This window comes from Meriones unguiculatus, chromosome 1, assembly GCF_030254825.1.
Source record: "Meriones unguiculatus strain TT.TT164.6M chromosome 1, Bangor_MerUng_6.1, whole genome shotgun sequence".
Lineage (NCBI taxonomy): Eukaryota > Metazoa > Chordata > Mammalia > Rodentia > Muridae > Meriones > Meriones unguiculatus.
Window position 1 is genome coordinate 192,315,877 of NC_083349.1, and position 16,976 is coordinate 192,332,852.

The window sequence follows — 16,976 nt, forward strand, 5'->3', positions numbered from 1 at the left end:
AAGTGCTGGGATTAAAGGCATGTACCACCACTGCCTGGCCCTTTCTTTGCTTCTTGAGTGATGAAATTGCAGGCATGTATAACCCTTATTTTTATTTTTTCCTTTTCCCCTGTATCTTGAGGCAGAGTCTCTATTATATACTCCTGCCTATCCTGCTTGATATATAGAACAGAATGGCCTCAAACTCCCAAAGATCTACTACCTCTATGTTGGGATTAAAAACATGTGCCACCATGCCTGGTCCCTCCATATTTTTCAACTGAAAAATTAGTGAAGAGAGATTTCCCCAGTGATAGTCACATAACAGGTTGGACCCCACACCTATGAAGCAGCTTCAGTTTTATATTTTTCCATGGCATAGGTTAAGAAAAAGTATGGCTTAGTATGAGTAGATACATCTTGGTTCTTGAGACAAGGTCTCACTATGTAGCTATGACTGTCCAGGAAGTCACTGTAGATCATGCTGGCTTCAAACTCATAGAGATCCTCCTGCCTTTCTTTGCCACTGAGTTTTTTGATTAAAGGCATGTGTCACTATGCCCAGCTGAGTAGATACATTATAACTGTGAGTTGATTGACCATTTAACTATACATATGTGTGTATATACATGCATGCATACATACATAATATATATTTAACCATATGGGTATAGTTAAAATTTAAAAATTTCATTGTTTTCTGGACTAATAGTTAAGAAAAGTTTCTAAATGGTTAGAACAGAATAGCAATGCAGAAATCTTTTAGCTACTCAGAATATATTCAATTTAAATAGTTCTAAAATGAAGAAATAGAAAGAAGCTGGGAGTACTGATGGACTTTTAGGAGGGTTCATTATTTCTTCATGCATCCTAATCCTGTGTCTTCTCTGTGAACTGAGTTATACCCTAGAAAGTAAAGAATAAAATTATACACATTTTAACTCTTAAATTTTTCCTAAAATTAAATTTTTAAGTTACTTTTATTTAAAAACTATATAAATAAATAACAAAATTACTTTTATTTTCTTGTATTGTGCAATACAGTCATGCATGTGGAGTTCAGAGGACAATTTGCAGGGATGTGTTCTGCTGCTGCAGTGTGGGACCCCTGGCAATTGAACTAGTGGCAGGTGCTTTTCCTGTTGAGTCATCTTTCTAGCTGCCTCTCTCCTCCTCTTTCTCATGTTACCCAGACTGGCCTAAAACTTGCTGTGTAACTGAGTCTTGTTTGACGAATAAATAATTTTTGCCTGCTTGGTCCTTTTGTTTCTAAAATATGTTTTCTTTTTACTAATTGTTTTCACTTTGTTAAACAGGCTACCAAGCAGTTTCTTGAAGAGATCAACAAGTGGACAGTTCAGTACAATGTTTCTCCACTCTCCTGGAACGTGGCTGTCAAGTTCCTCATGGCCAGAAAGTTTGATGTGCTCCGCGCCATAGAGTTGTTTCACTGCTACAGAGTATGTGGCTCAGTGCTAGCTAACTTGTTTTGTTTTGTTTTGTTTGCTTTTGCATTACTTCATACACATTGATTTGCTAGTTCTTGTTCATTCTGAATATTGGATAAGCTGATTCATGAGATAAGTGTGAGCTAATTCCAGGACTTGTTTGTTATCTCAGGACCTTTTTTGTTTGTTTTGTTTGTTTGTTGAGACAGAGGTTTGCTGCATAACCTTAGCTGTCTGTTGTCCTGGAACTCACTTTGTAGACCAGGCTGACCTCAAACTCAGAGATCCGCCTGCCTCTGCATACTTACTATATCAACAGTCATAATTGTTACTTAGAAGAGAGAGTTAACACACAGTTAGACACATTTTAATTAAGATAGTAGTACTAGGGAAGAGCATTGAGTTATACTAGCAACAGAAGTGTTCCTAAAAGACTTCCAGCTGGAAAAAGTGGCTCACTCCTCTGATGCTAGCATTCAGGAGGCAGAGGCAGGTGGGTTTCTATGAGTTTGAGGCCAAGCCAACTATGTAGAGAGGTCTAAGCTAGCCACGGCTGCATAGTGGCATCCTGTTTCACACACACAAAGAAAAGGGCTACTAACCTTGAATCTGGTGGATGAATAGGAGTAAGTACTGGTAAAGTGTGGTAAGGAAGACAGTAAGGTCTGGCTGGGAAGATAGCTCAGCTATTAAACACGAGCTTTACAACCAAAAAATAGAGGAAATATGTAAGTTCAGAGGCCCAGTGGTGGAAAGTAAAATTTAGTTAAGCCAGACTGTTGAGTTGGAATCAAGGCATGTTAAGAGATTGAGAGCACAGATAAAAAAGACCAAATCACTAAGGCCCCAGAAATTTATTTATGATATAAGCAATGTGATAAATTTTTCCATATTTGCCTTCTAGTAAAATTTTGACATGGTAATTTTTGGAGAGTATCTTAGTGATTATCCTGGAGCCAGAAAGAGCAGTTTGGAGACTGTTGTACTTATAAGGAAAGAGAATGGCAGTATTACTAAGTACATAATGTCAGAGGAGATGGAGAAAAGTAGACAGATTCTAAAGTTCAAATGGGTTTGAGCTGCTTAAATTGGTGTGTGAGGAAAATGCGTGAGATACTCTGGGTTGCTACTTGTTGTGTCAAGCTCAATTCTCTAATTTAGGAGACACTGAAGTGGGGTGGGTTCATGTGGAAAGAAGGACATGAATTTAATTTGTATATGCCATTGGGATAGCCAAATAGACATGTCAAATAAGCAGTCTGAAATCTGATGTAAGGTATAGAAAATAAATCTGCACTAGAAATAAACACTTCTGAATGACCAAACTAGAGCTGATAAGGTAGCTGTGGACAGGAATTTTGCTAACAGATAGCTGCCCTGGGATGTACAGAGGAATTCATAATTTACTTAGTTGATTTCTAATGTCCCTTAGCTCTGAGATGGCTACATTAAGTTGTTCTGGATATCTTGTATTTTCATATGAATTCATATCTTTATTGTTTCCTTTTTAGGAAACAAGAAGAAAGGAAGGCATTGTGAAGCTGAAACCTCATGAGGAACCTCTCCGCTCTGAGATTCTCAGTGGAAAGTTTACCATCTTGGTGTGTCTTGAGCCTATCTTGGCTTGGTTACTTCCTATTGTAGCTGTTGTCCTAATTGGATTTTTGTGCCTCTGTTTCTGATCAACACTTTTTGCTACTAAATTATTCTAATAATAATTGGGTTATTACTGATTAAAATTATTAGTCATTAATAATAGTTGAATTATTGAGTCACAGAGCAATAGACTTAAAATTTTTTTTCTCCACCAATTCATCAAAGTTGTTGGTCAGCATTTTGGGAAGAGTTGATAATATGTCAGAACACATCCTTACTTAATGGAAACTCTACTCATTAGAGATCTCTTGGCCTCTCAGATAAATATGTTCTAATATGGTTAAGGTAGCATGGAAACCATTATCTTGATCTGCTTCTCTCCATCCTGCCTGGGAAATTAGTTACAAAGCCAATGAAGAATCAACCTTTGATTTCTCTGCAGTTGAAGAAAATGTGACTTTTTTTTTTTTTTTAAGCCACAGTAATATGGTTCATGGGAATGCTAAGAGAATCAGGTGTAGGATAATGATAACAGGTCTCCCTTTCTGGGAGAATGGATGCAAATCGAGGAAGTTATATTAAGAGCAGCTCTCTTCATGTGTCAAATCTTTATTCAAGATAATAAGTCTAAAAGATTGCTGTGATTTTTTTTTTTTCTCTAAAGACTTTTTGATTTATTTCCCTTAGAATGTTCGAGACCCAACTGGAGCCTCCATTGCCCTTTTCACTGCCAGGTTACATCATCCTCACAAGTCTGTCCAACATGTGGTACTACAGGCCTTGTTTTACTTGCTAGACAGAGCTGTGGACAGGTAAACAGTAAGATTATTTTGTGGCTCTCTCTCTCATTTAGGAAAGTGACAGTTTTTTAATTGATTAAACTGAGAAGTGCTCTCAGCATGTCCCTGGGATGCAGCCTGGCCAGTCTATAGGCAGAGAACAGCTCATGTTTTAGGAGATTGTGTGTTTCTAGTGTAACCAGGATGCTGGGTGTTCTTTGTCTGCATCACCGTGCGTATGTTAGCACTAACAGAAGCTGAGAAAGACAATTCCTAACAGTTACTAATACATTAGAATGATTTATTTGAAGAAAGTGAGGAAGAAAGGAGCTCTGTTGGTTCCTTTTGTGTGTGTGTGTGTGTGTTGGTATAGGGCCTCTACATGCTAATATAGGGCATAAACTCTTATCATTAGCCTATATCCTAATTTCTCTCTTTTTTAACCTTTACCATTGAGGTGCAGTCTTAGTTAACTAAGCTGGTCTTGAAATCATTCTATAGCTCAGGCCAGATATAAATTTATATTTTCCTGCCTCAGCATCTCAAATAGCAGAGATTACAGGCCTGGATCACTAGGTCCAGGTCATCTGTGTGTTAGTTCTGTTCATGTTAAAACCCTCTGGGGCAAGGCAGTGTTGGCACACACCTTTAATCCCACCACTTGGGAGGCAGAGGCAAGTGAATCTCTGAGTTCAGGAGGCTAGCCTGGTCTACAGATTATGGTTCAGGACAGCCAGCAGGACTATACAGAAAAACACTGTCTCAAAAATAAAAAATGAACACAAAAACAAACAAAATCCCTCTGAGGGCTAAAGAATAATGGCTCAGAAATTAATAGCACTGGATGTTCTTCCAGGGGACCCAGGTCTGGTTCCTAACATCTATATGGTAGCTCGTAAGCATTTATAACTCCAGTCCGAGGAGATCCACTGCCCGCTTCTAGCTTCCAGTGGCATCAGGCTTGCCCATTGTTCACAGATACACATGCAGGCAAAACACTCAAACACATAAAATAAAATAAAATAAAATAAAAATAACTTAAAAAACCCATCCCTCTGAGATAAACTGGGGGTATGCTAGGGTAAGTGCTTGGCTAGCATGTGAAAGACCCCAGGTTCTTTCTCTAGTATTGAAAAACAAAGATAAAACAAGCTAGACCTAGTGTCACCTGCAGTCTTAGCACTCAGGAGGATCACCACAAATCTGAGGTTTGCTGATCTGGGAGCTGGAGTTTTCTGCCTCAGTGGTAGAGAGCTTGTCTACTGCCCTGTGTTTAATCCCCAGTGCTACAAAAATAAATAGCCCAGCGGGCTGACGCATGTCTTTAATTCTTGCAGGTGAGTCTGTGTGAGTTGATGCCAGCTTGGTCTACCTAGTGAGTTCCAGGCTATCTGGAACTATATGGTAATTCTCTGCCTCAAAAAATAAAAAACAAAACAAAACAAAAAAAACAAAACAAAACAAAAAAACAAAGTAAGCAAACAAAGCCACACACATACAAAACAAAAAAACAAAACAAGCAAACAAAACGTGGGGTCATGGTCAGCATGCCAGGGAGATAGCTCAACAGTTAAGAGTACTGGCTACTCTTCAAGAGGACTGGGTTTCCATTTCCAGCACCTACACAGGGGCTCACAACCACTGGTAGGTCTAATTCCTGGTAGGTCAGATATCCTCTCTGACCTCTGTGGTTACCAGACATGTAGTACACATACGTACACAAGGCTAAACACTCACACATATAAAAATAATTAAAAGTAACAGTTGGCCTATTGACTCCTTATACCTGTAATCTCTGCATTTAGCGGAGGGGGGAAGGTGCTAAGATTTGGAAGCCAGCTCAGTCTGTGAGGAGAGACTCTGTCTCCAAAAAAGAAGAAAAGAAACAAACAAGACCCTGAGGCAGGGTTTCATATAGTTTTGTCTGGCCTAGATTATGTCTTTACAAATTGAGAGTAGCTGAGAGATCGTCTGAGGTGGGGCTCTCTGAATAGTTAACTAGTTACTGTCTCGTTTGTTACTTTTAGAAAATATTTGTTTTTATTTTATGTACATTGGTGTTCTGCCTGCTTGTATATGTGTGTGAGTGTGTCAGATCACCTGGAACTGTAGTTACAGACAGTTGTGAGCTGCCATGTGGGTGCTGGGATTTGAACTCTGGTCCTTTGGAAGAGCAACCAATGCTCTTTACCACCGAGCCATCTCTCCAGCCCTCATTTGTTACTTTTATAGTATGTAACTTCTGCTGTTGATGCTTAGTGGGAAATACATACAAACCCTACACATACTGTTATTTTGAAAAGGAGAAGTTGCTGAGGACCAAAGACCAGTAATTTCGATAGTATTGTACTCCCTAAGTAGCAGTTTGGAGTTTTTCAACCCTTTAGGGATACTTTCAAGACTGTGGATATTTTTGAGACATTCCTTTAATTGAGGAGTGTGAAGGAAAGCTGCCTTTCTCAGAAAAATCTAGTATTGACCTCATAAGTAGGAAGGGAATGCTCTCATGGATGTTCATTTACCTAATAGCTGTGTTCTTCAAAGTGATCCATAACCTATCTTTCTGCTTTGATTGCCCTTCATGTACTTCTTTTCTTTGAAACAAATGCCAAGGGCTGTATTTTAAACTTTTTGGTATCTCCTGTTGCATGTAGCTCAGGAGTCAAACTCAGAAGGGAAGCAGTTGGATATCATTGTGCCACCTCATATTTTATGCCAAGAAATCATATTATGTTTTATATCATTCCATTTGTGGTCAGAGGATGAGCAACTTGATATAGGACTGTAGACCCTGGATCATTATGCCCTGTAGTTCATCTTGATTACATTTCTTTCTCTTGTCACTGACTTGTTTTAGGCCCCTATCTTTGAGAAGAAAACCTGTAATTCTTTTAATTGGCATGTAAGGATCTAGCTTAGCTTTGAATGAAACCTTTGTATTGAATTAAATGCTTTGTTTAATGATTGGTTTACAGCTTTGAAACTCAAAGAAATGGACTGGTGTTCATCTATGACATGTGTGGTTCTAATTATGCCAACTTTGAGCTGGATCTTGGCAAGAAAGTCCTAAACCTGCTGAAGGTAAGGTTGTAGAGGGGGAATCCTTCTAAGCATTCTTTATTATTATTATTATTATTTTGGGAAAATGTTTAGAAAAAAATGTAAACTTCAGATATTATATTCAATTTTAAAGGTCACCTCTGTACAAAAACTAATGTCTGCTTCCTTAGGACAAGAAGTGGTCTTAAAAGTCAAGTTGAAAGATTTGAGCTGCCCTAGTGACTAATACCAGTAATCCAAGCACTTGGGAGGCAGAGCAAGAGAAATGCCATGGGTTTGAGCTAGCCTGAACTACATAGTAAATTCTACTTCGGCCTTGGCTACAATGTCAGATTCAAACCAGCCTGAGCTAAATATGGAGTGAGATCCTTTCACAAAAAACAACAAATAAAAAACTAAGAAGGAAATAATAAAAATGAAAAACCATAGGCAAGTTCTTAGTCATAAAAGTGTCCTTTTCCTGAGTTTTGCATAAAGTAATTAATAAAGTCCTTTTTATGACAGCTGTGAAAACTGCCATCTAACTAGTGACTTTCTTGACACGTGTTGGCTGAATTCTGGATGAAATGTATTTTGCATTTCACTTTAGTGCATGTAAATTCATTTGGTCTATTTATATTCATGTAGAATTATGCACATATGTAGATACATAAAAGTCCTATACACATTGCTTTGTAGTTGCTTATATCCCTAAATCTTAGGCCTAGTGGTCTGTTTAGTAATGTGTTCATGTATATGCGTGCATGCAGGTGCCTTGTGTGTGTACAGGTGCACTTGTGTGCTTGTTTATATAGAGGCCAGCAGACAACCTTAGGTGTTATTCTTAGGCATGCCATCCAGTTTTCTGAGACAAAGTTTGTCATTGACCAATTAGGCTAGACTGCCTAGCTAACCTGCCCCAGAGATCCCCCTGTTTCTGCCTCAGCTCCTGGGATCACAAATGCCTGCCACCACACTTAGCAATTTTACATTAGTTCTAGGAATTAGAGTCAAATCCTTGTGCTTGTGAGGCAAGCACATTACCAACTTAGCCATCTTCCCCTAGCCACAAAGTTATTTTTGCTTTTTTGTATTTTAAAATATAATGACGTAGGGCTGAGGATGTAGTTCAGCTGGTACAATGCTTCCTAGCATTCAGAGGGCCCTGCATTTGATTTCAAGTGCCTATCATCAAGAGGTGGAGGCAGGAGGATTAGAAGCTCAAGGCCATAAAACATAGCAGGTTCTATGACGGCATACATTACTTTTCTGTTGCTGCAACAAAACACCATGACCAAGGCAATGTATAAGAGAAAGTATTTAATTGGGTTTACGGTTTCAGACGGTGAGAGTCTATGATGGTGCAGCAAAATCCTGGTGGTATTAACAGCTAAGAGCTCATTCTTGATCCACAAGCTGGAGAGAGAGCATACTGGGAATGCTACCAGTATGAAACTTTTTTGAAACTCTTTTGAAACTTCAGAGCTTGCCTCCCAGAGGTATACCTTCTCTAACAATGCCACACTTCCTAATCCTTCCTACACAGTTTCACCAAGTTGGGACCAAGTATTCAAATATATGAGCTATGGGGGCCATTCTCATTGCAATCACTATAATGAGCTGTCATATCTCAAAAGCATATCTCAAACAGGAATAATCCTCCCCTTAAAAAACCCTGCATTTTAATGTATAACTATTTAATATTACTGCAGAATATTGATTGGATGGCATAGATTGTGCAAGCCATTTATGGTGGCACATGCCTATAATCTCAGCATTTATAGTAGGAGGATCAGGTGTCAAGGATCAAGGCTACCCTGGACTACATAATCAGGTCCTTTGTTTCAGGAAACCCAAATAAAAATATGCAAAATAAATGTTCAGGAGCTGGAGCTGAGAATGTAGCTCAGTGGTAGAGTATGCACTTGGCATTTGTGGGGTATGTTTTCATGGGATTATAATACCAGCACTTGGGAAGCTAAGGCAGAAAGACTGCCAAGAGTTTAGGACCAGCTTGTACTACATATGAGTACAGACTAGTCCAGGATAGTTGTAATCTAGAGCCTGTCTTCAACTTAGGTAAAATAAAACAAAGAGTATTTGGGCCAGATATTCTAGTACATGGGGGAGGGGGCAGAGGAGTTCAACCCCGGCTTGGCTTACATAGCAAGTTTCAGGAAGTCAGGACAACATAATGAAACCCTTTCTCAAAAGAAAAAAAAGGCATTTGTGTTTCTAAGATAGCTTTTTAGAAACTGAGTTGATTAAAGGTTATATGTACATTTTTTTTTTTTTTTTTCCAGAGCTGAGGACCGAACCCAGGGCCTTGCGCTTGCTAGGCAAGCACTCTACCACTGAGCTAAATCCCCAACCCCTTATATGTACATTTTAAAGAAAATATAATGGGGGCTGGAGAGATGGCTTAGTGGTTAAGAGCACTGGCTGCTTTTGCATGGAACCCATATGACAGCTCACAGCTGTCTGTAGCTCCAGTTCCAGGGGATCCAACACCATCACACAAATGCACATAAAATCAAATCAGTTTTGAAAAGAATATATAATGGAAGATGCCTTCCTAAAGACACTATCAATGAGCAGGTTTTCCAGGACTTTATAAAGTAACTTCTTTTCTGTTTAGTCTTATTGTGAGACAGGGTTCCTACATCGTCTAGGCTTGCCTAGCGCTTGCTGTGTAGACCAGGCTTTACATGTCCCAAGTGCTGGTACAGCATAGTTGTTTAAGTGGACAATACCTGGTTCTCTCATCTTTTTGCTCTGATGAAGATGATGTAGTGTAATAGTTTCTGCTATCCAGTATTTTATTGAAAAGAAGGTATTTCTCCAAATTAGGCAGTTAAAAGGGGCTTTGGTTATTTATGTCTTGAAGTAAACTTTTGTGTGTTTGAAGAAAAGGATAGAAAGTAGTTTTTAAGTCTGACTGAAGAAGCCTTTGGAGAACTTCGTGGTGGATCTTATGTATTCTGTATAGGGAGTATGTGTAAATTTCTCAAATTTAGCAGAACCAAGATTAACTAGAAAGAACAGAGAGTAACAAGTGAAATTGACATTAGTTTATTCAAAATGGGAGAAAAAACTAGGGTAGATTTTAAAAAGCTGCAGTTACTCCTTTTAGCCAGTTAGTGGAGTCCATCCGCCTCCCTGCCCATCCTTTTAATTTGGATGTACGCATCCATGTGTGTGAAGGTGCACACGTGTATTTAAGTGAAGGCCAGGGATCATTCTTAGGACCTGTATACCTTGTTTTCTGAGATCGGTCTTTCCCAGGGGCTCGGGGCTCACTGTTTGCTAGGTGAGACTGCTGGACAGCGAGCCTGAGGGATCCATCTGTTCTCCTTGTGCTGGTCTTACATGCTCTGAATGTGTGTACTGGAGATTGAACTCAGCAATTCCATATGTATGTGGTATGCGCTATCCATCCAGCCCCCCGATTTCTTATTATGGGGTAATCTTGCCCCTGAGAAAGGCTGGAATGTTAAAAAGTAGGATGAAACCAGGTACTGTGGCCCAACAATGATATATCATCTTTATGTCTTGTATAAAAAGCATTATCTTGTTTTTCTCCTCTAAGAGTAATTTAAGTGATATTCTTTTCCAAGATGTCATTTGTACTTGTACATACTAGGTCATATGTATGTATGTATGTAAGTATGTATGTATAAATGTATGTATGTATTTTGTGGTGCTGGGTGTCAAACCTAGGTCTTGTGTATGCTAAATATACACTATCACTGAGTTATATTCTTTAAGCCTAGATTGTATATTGGTTTAATAAATAACAAATGGAGAAAAGATTAAAAGACAGTATTGCACACACATATATAGATATTCAACTAAATGAAGATTATATAAGCAAAATGTTTTTTCTCAGCTTATTAAAAATGTAAGTTTTAATAAGCTGAAGTTTTTGTTTGTTGGTTGGTTGGTTGGTTGGTTTGTTGGTTTGTTTTGTTTTTTTTTGAGACAAGGTTTCACTGTGTGGCTTTGGCTGTCCTGGATTCAGTCTGTAGACCAGGCTGTCCTCAATCTGCCTACCTCTGCCTCCCTGAGTGCTGGGATTACAGGCATGTGCCATCATGCCCAGCTAATAAGCTGAATTTTTGTTTTTCATGCATGCATGTGTGATATGTATAGCATAAACAGAAAAATCAGGTCTATGAGATGACTCAGTGGGTAAAAATACTTGCCATTAAAGCCTGGTGAACTGTGTTCAATAACCAGAATCCATATAAAGGTGAGGGGAGGAAACTGATCTTCATATGCACACTGTGGCACGTATGCCCTTCACTCACCAATAATGAAAAAAAATAGAAGAATAATTTCGATTCATAAAATTTATGCTAAACATAAACTTAACATCATTACTCTTAAAGATAGATTCCCTTCTAATTTCTTTATTTGTTTTAAATTTTTTGTTTGTCTTGTTTTGAGGGAGAATTGCTCTGTGTAACAGTCCTGGCTATGCTGGAACTCGCTTTGTAGCCAAGAATGACCTCGAACTCACAGAGATCTGCCTGCCTCTGCTTCTCAAGTGCTGGGATTAACAATGTGTGCCACCACTGCCAGGCACTTTTAGTCATTTTAACCTGTGTATTTGTGTGAAATAAGGTGTCAGGTTTCTCTGTTGACTGTACATTAGGAAGACTGAAAAGAACCCATACGTTGGGCTTGAACAGTTCCAGGTGTCATTGGGCTTTAACTCCTCAAACATTTTCTCCACAGGGGGCATTTCCAGCTCGACTGAAGAAGGTCCTGATTGTAGGAGCACCTATATGGTTCAGAGTGCCCTACTCTATCATCAGCCTGCTCTTGAAGGACAAAGTCCGGGAGAGGGTAAGGCAAGCTATCCTTTCCTTATGGGAGTTAGGTAATAAATTCTAGTCTCTGCTGCTGAACTCCTGCTAGTTAGGAGTTTCTTTTCTGCCTTCAAAGAATCCTCCTGGCTTATCTCCCAGGATGTTTTCTGCTCCTGTTATTATAGTCACTCACATTCTCTTATCATTAGTTGGGGACAGAATGCCTCCATTGTCCATAAACTTATGGCTAGGAAAATTCACCAGTTATCTGACTTTCTTTCTTCACAGCACCTTAAGTAAAATAGTACTGATCTTCATATGCACATAAGCGTGTCCAGAAGTATTTTAAGGATTGCATGATTTCCAAAGTTTATCTTAGAGCAGCACAAGGCACTATCAATATTGAACAATACTTAAAGGTTGGGGTGTAACTCAGGGTTTAAAGTACTCAGCATGCCCAAGGGACTGGGTATAGTCCCTAACACCCCAAACCAAACCAAGACCAAAAGTTAGCACTTACTATAATTACATTATCTGAATGTGTATTAGAACATATCTGGGGCTGAGTGTGTAACCCAGTTGCACAGTGCTTATTTAGTTTATAAAAGGCCCCTGGAGTCAGGCTCCAGCATAATTTAAAAAAAGAAAGAAAGAATGTAAAGAAAGAAGGAAGAAAAGAAAAGGAAAGAAAAGAAAAGAAAAGAAAAGAGAAAGACAAAGAAAAACAGTGGTTTACTTATTGGAAAGTACTGTTAAGTCCCTGTGACCCGCAGGGTTGTGGGGAGAGTCTCTCCCTTCATTTCTTTTTATTTTTTGAGACAGGGTTTCATTCTGTTGCTGTGCTGTGTTTGGCAGTCTTTCAGTCTCAACCTTTCAAGTACTGGGATTGGAGTATACCACCGTGCACATCTCTGGACATCGTTTTTTCTTTTTAATTTATTTACTTTTATTTTTATGTGCATTAGTGTGAAGATGGCAGATTCCTGGAGTTACAGACCGTTGTAAGATCTGCCATGTGGATGCTGGGAATTGAATCCAGGTCCTTTGGAAAAGCAGAAAGTACTCTTAACTACTGAGCCATCTCTCCAGTCCCCCCCCCCCATTGTTTTATCTTAAAACCGTTTCTTATTGCTTCCAATTAAAAAATGTCCACAACTACTCTATTCCTATAATTAATCACTTGAGTGTTTTATATCTGAAAGATTCTTGTCTCAGCCAGTGATTGTAGCTTTTGAAAGGAATGAATCCAAATACTGGAGTATAATATAATAGTGTGTACAGTCCTCCTTGGAAAGTGCTGACAGGAAACTCTGGAAACTCGAGGCCATTCTTGGCTACACAGTGAATTTGAAGCCAGTCTGAACTACATGAGATCCTGTCTCAAAAAATGCTAAGATAAGCCGGCGGGTGCCGCACACCTTTAGTTCCAGCACTTGGGGAGGCAGAGCAGGTGGATCTCTGTGAGTTTGAGGCCAGCCTGGTCTACAAAAGGAGTCCAGGGCAGCCCAGGCTACACAGAGAAACCCCAAACCAACCTAACAAACAAAAACCCTGAGATAAAATAATAGAAATAAAGATTAGGTTTTCATTGTCAGATTTTTATGGTAATGAAATTTATAAAGTAAAATTACCAATGCAAATCTTTGTAACCGAGGTCAGAGTAGAGACAATAAAGACATGTGGTGCTAAGCAGCTTCTTAGTAGCAACTCAACAGGGTAGCTGTTTCTAAAGTCACTTTGCTTTCATATGATGATTTTGTTGTTGTTGTTTTGTTTTTGAGACAGAATCTCCCTTTGTCTGTTCTAGTATTCACTGTGTAGACAGTGAATTGCAGTAACAGAAAACTGTAGTGGTCCTCCTGTTTCTGCTGGGATTACTGGTACTTGAAACCATCCCTGGACAGCACGTTCTTGAGTTTGAATTCTAGAAATTACATATGCATACATAAACTCAGAGTGTGTCGAACACTCCCAGACCCTATTCCCTGGGAATTGAACACTGACTGACAGCCCTTATCCTTGAGGAGTTCCTGGTGCTGATAGAGAACACAGAGTTCATTTAGCAGAGGACTTAGGCCATTTGGGAGCATGGAGGAGATAGTATGACCTTGGACATTTAAGAAGAAGCTTCAGGAAAGAGGTGGGACATAAGCTGCATCCATTTGTTTTTAAGAACTATTTTTCAGCTTTACATATATGGGTATTTTACCTGCATGTATGTCTGTGTACTCTGTGTGTGCCTGAGTCATCAGAAACCAGAAGAGGGCTTTGGATCCCTTGGAACTGGAGTTACACCATGTTTATGCTGGTAATTGAACTGGGTCTCAGCTACTTAACATCTCTCCAGTTCTCATGAACTGGTTCTTTAAGAGGAGGAGAAGGGGTAGCTTTATGAGGTTGAGGGTGGTAAGCTGGAGAGCCTCAGTGGTTACCTGCATGTACCCAAGTTGTCCCTAGCGTCATAGTTGGTTGCCTCCAAACCACAACTGCAATTCCAGGGATTCATTGCCCTCTTTTGGCCTCCCAGCATCTGCATGTGGTATACATTGACACAAAAGCACACATACAGACACACAGACAATAAACAAGAAGAAGCACCAGCATGGGGGATAATTTTTTAAGAATAGTATTCCTATGCTACAAAGATTTTAAGGAGAACTTGGCCTTTCATTGCAATATTTAAGTGGATAATCAAATATGATCACTCATCTAATGTTTTTCCTAGATTACTATTTCTAGATGGCTTTGTCTTTCTTTCACAGAAATCTGTCTTTGAGGACAGCCATACCAAGCTGTGAGTAAAATATAAGTTAAGAAGCTGGGCACAGTGGAACATGCCTGTAATCCCAGCACTTAGGGAGGTAGAGACTCGTGGATCTCTGTGAGGTCCAGGACAGCCTGGTCTACAAAGCTAGTCCAGGGTAGCCAATGCTACACAGAGAAACCCTGTCTCAAAAAAAAAATGATGATAGATAGGTAGGTAGATAGATAGATAGATAGATAGATAGATAGATAGATAGATATGGAGAGATAGAGAGATAGGCAGGCTAAGCGACTTAGAATAGGATGAGTAGTATGAGATTGACGGAAGTATAGATTGACTGTCTATACATTCTTAGTGATGGTTCTGAAAAGCCTTCTAAGCAGTATGAAGCTTTTGTTCACTATCCCTATCCCTTCATTTCAGAAGAACAACAACTTGGGACTCTTAATTCCTGGAGTGAATTTGATAGCCATTCTGGGGATTCGGACTTAGTTATCTGATAAATTCATAGGATTTTAATACCAAGCAGATAAAATTCAGTCTTCCTCTTTTCAGATACATAGTGTTTCAAGCAAATCTCATTCGATTTTCAAACCTGATATAAGCATATTAGTTTTTTTCTTGTCTGTATGGTTTATCACCCATAGCCCCAGTACTCAATATAACTCTTTCTGTCCTTACAGATTCAGATATTAAAGACATCTGAAGTTACCCAGCACCTGCCTAGGGAGTGCCTTCCAGAAAATCTGGGTGGGTACGTCAAAATTGACCTCGCCACTTGGAATTTCCAGTTCCTGCCCCAAGTGAACGGCCACCCAGATCCCTTCGATGAGATCATCCTGTTTTCCCTACCTCCTGCCTTAGACTGGGATTCAGTACATGTTCCAGGTCCCCATGCCATGACCATCCAAGAGCTGGTAGAGTATGTTAACACCAGGCAAAAGCGGGGCATATATGAGGAATATGAAGACATTCGTCGTGAGAACCCTGTTGGCACTTTCCATTGTTCCATGTAAGTAGGAGAGTTTTGAGTCAGCAGTCAATTACCACGTTTTGTTTTTTTTGTTTGTTTGTTTGTTTTGTTTTTTTGGCAAGTGATGACTGCAGCTGCTTCGATGCCTCAGTTCCTTTATAGAGGGTTTCCCTGGTTAAGCTTCACAGGAGGCTGAACATGGCAGTGCATGCCTTTATTCTCAGTACTTGGAAGACAGATGAAAGTCAGTCTCCATGAGTTAGAATTCAGCCTGGTCTACATAATGAGCTTCAGGCCACTCAGGGCAACATTTAAAACAAAAAAGTAAATAAATAAGCTTCATGGGAAGATTGTTAAGTGGGTAAGAGCACTTGCTCTGCAGCATGAGGATCTCAATTCAGATCTCCAGCAGCCATGTAAAAGCTAGGCCTGGCTGCACTTGTATATCACTCCACCATCACGGGGGCAGACACAGGCAGGTTCTGAAAGCAACAGATGAAGCCACAGACGTCCTGCTTTGCCTTATGCATGCATATACGTAGGCATGTGCATTTCTACACTTAGGTGTGCACAGTACGCACGAGTAACACACTAAAACTTCATAGTCACATTAATGGTTTCCTCTAGAGTTACCTTTTCTTTGGGTTTGGGCTTGGACTTGTTGCTAATTTCTTTTGCTTTGGAATTTCTGGTGGTTTTTGGTACCAGTAGGGGAACCTTGTAGTTACAGATACATTATTTATTTTCTTCCTTCTTTTTTCTTTTGCTTTGGTGTTGTTATTTGAAACAGGATAGCCCTAGCTGGCTTGAAACTCACTTTGTAAACCAGACTCATCTCGAACTCTGTTGTTGGAAATATATTGTGTCTGGCTAAGTAGTCTGATAAATTCATAGGATTTTAATACCAAGCAGATAAAATTTATTATTAGCCCTATTATTATTACAGCAGTATTAATTTAACTTGTTAACACAATCAGAAGACACAGACACCTATTAGATTTTATAATTGCCTTATGATACCTTGGGCTTGGCAGATAATTCCATCTATGCTATCTTAGATCTCCCAGCCTGAATCCCATTCCATCTGCTTTAATCATTCCTATCTGGGCTACCTTCCATCCATAATCCCAAAATACTTCCTTGTATTCTACTTCTGGATTGCTCCTTTCTACACCATTCTCAGAGTCCTTCCTCCCTACTCAGGGGTTCTCTATCCACCTAGCCTGTGGTGACTTCCTCCTTCCTCTCTTCTTCCCTCTTCCTGGCTTCTTCCCTTGAGTCTCCTGTCCCCAAAGCTTGGGACTCTTAGCCACACCTACCTCCTTCTGCCCTGCCTAGGTGGAGGCCTTTTAATCAACCAGTCAGGGACAGTTGGGGAATACTCCTTCTCATCACATGGTTACAGGAGATAGTTCAACATTGTAACAATATCTGTGACAGGGACAGTAACCAGATCTCAAGGCACTGAAATCAGCATTTGAATATGTAGCACCAAACCAAGGGGTCCACCTATCTGTGCCTCTGAAGTGCTGGTATAATTATAGGAATGTACCACTATGGTAAGCTTGAATATTTTCTTGTAAT

The 16,976-nt window shown here is 39.6% G+C and overlaps 1 protein-coding gene across 2 annotated transcripts in view; it reads left to right on the forward strand.

Annotated features, from left to right (window-relative positions):
- The window catches only part of Ptpn9 (protein tyrosine phosphatase non-receptor type 9), a 78,516-nt gene that overhangs the window by 33,997 nt on the left and 27,543 nt on the right, over window positions 1–16,976 (forward strand). For both annotated transcript variants that reach the window (XM_021633552.2, XM_060374441.1), the window contains 6 exons: window positions 1,296–1,439; window positions 2,939–3,028; window positions 3,711–3,835; window positions 6,778–6,883; window positions 11,582–11,692; window positions 15,103–15,431. In XM_021633552.2, coding sequence (XP_021489227.1) covers window positions 1,296–1,439; window positions 2,939–3,028; window positions 3,711–3,835; window positions 6,778–6,883; window positions 11,582–11,692; window positions 15,103–15,431 — 905 coding nt within the window. The remainder of the gene's footprint in view (window positions 1–1,295; window positions 1,440–2,938; window positions 3,029–3,710; window positions 3,836–6,777; window positions 6,884–11,581; window positions 11,693–15,102; window positions 15,432–16,976) is intronic.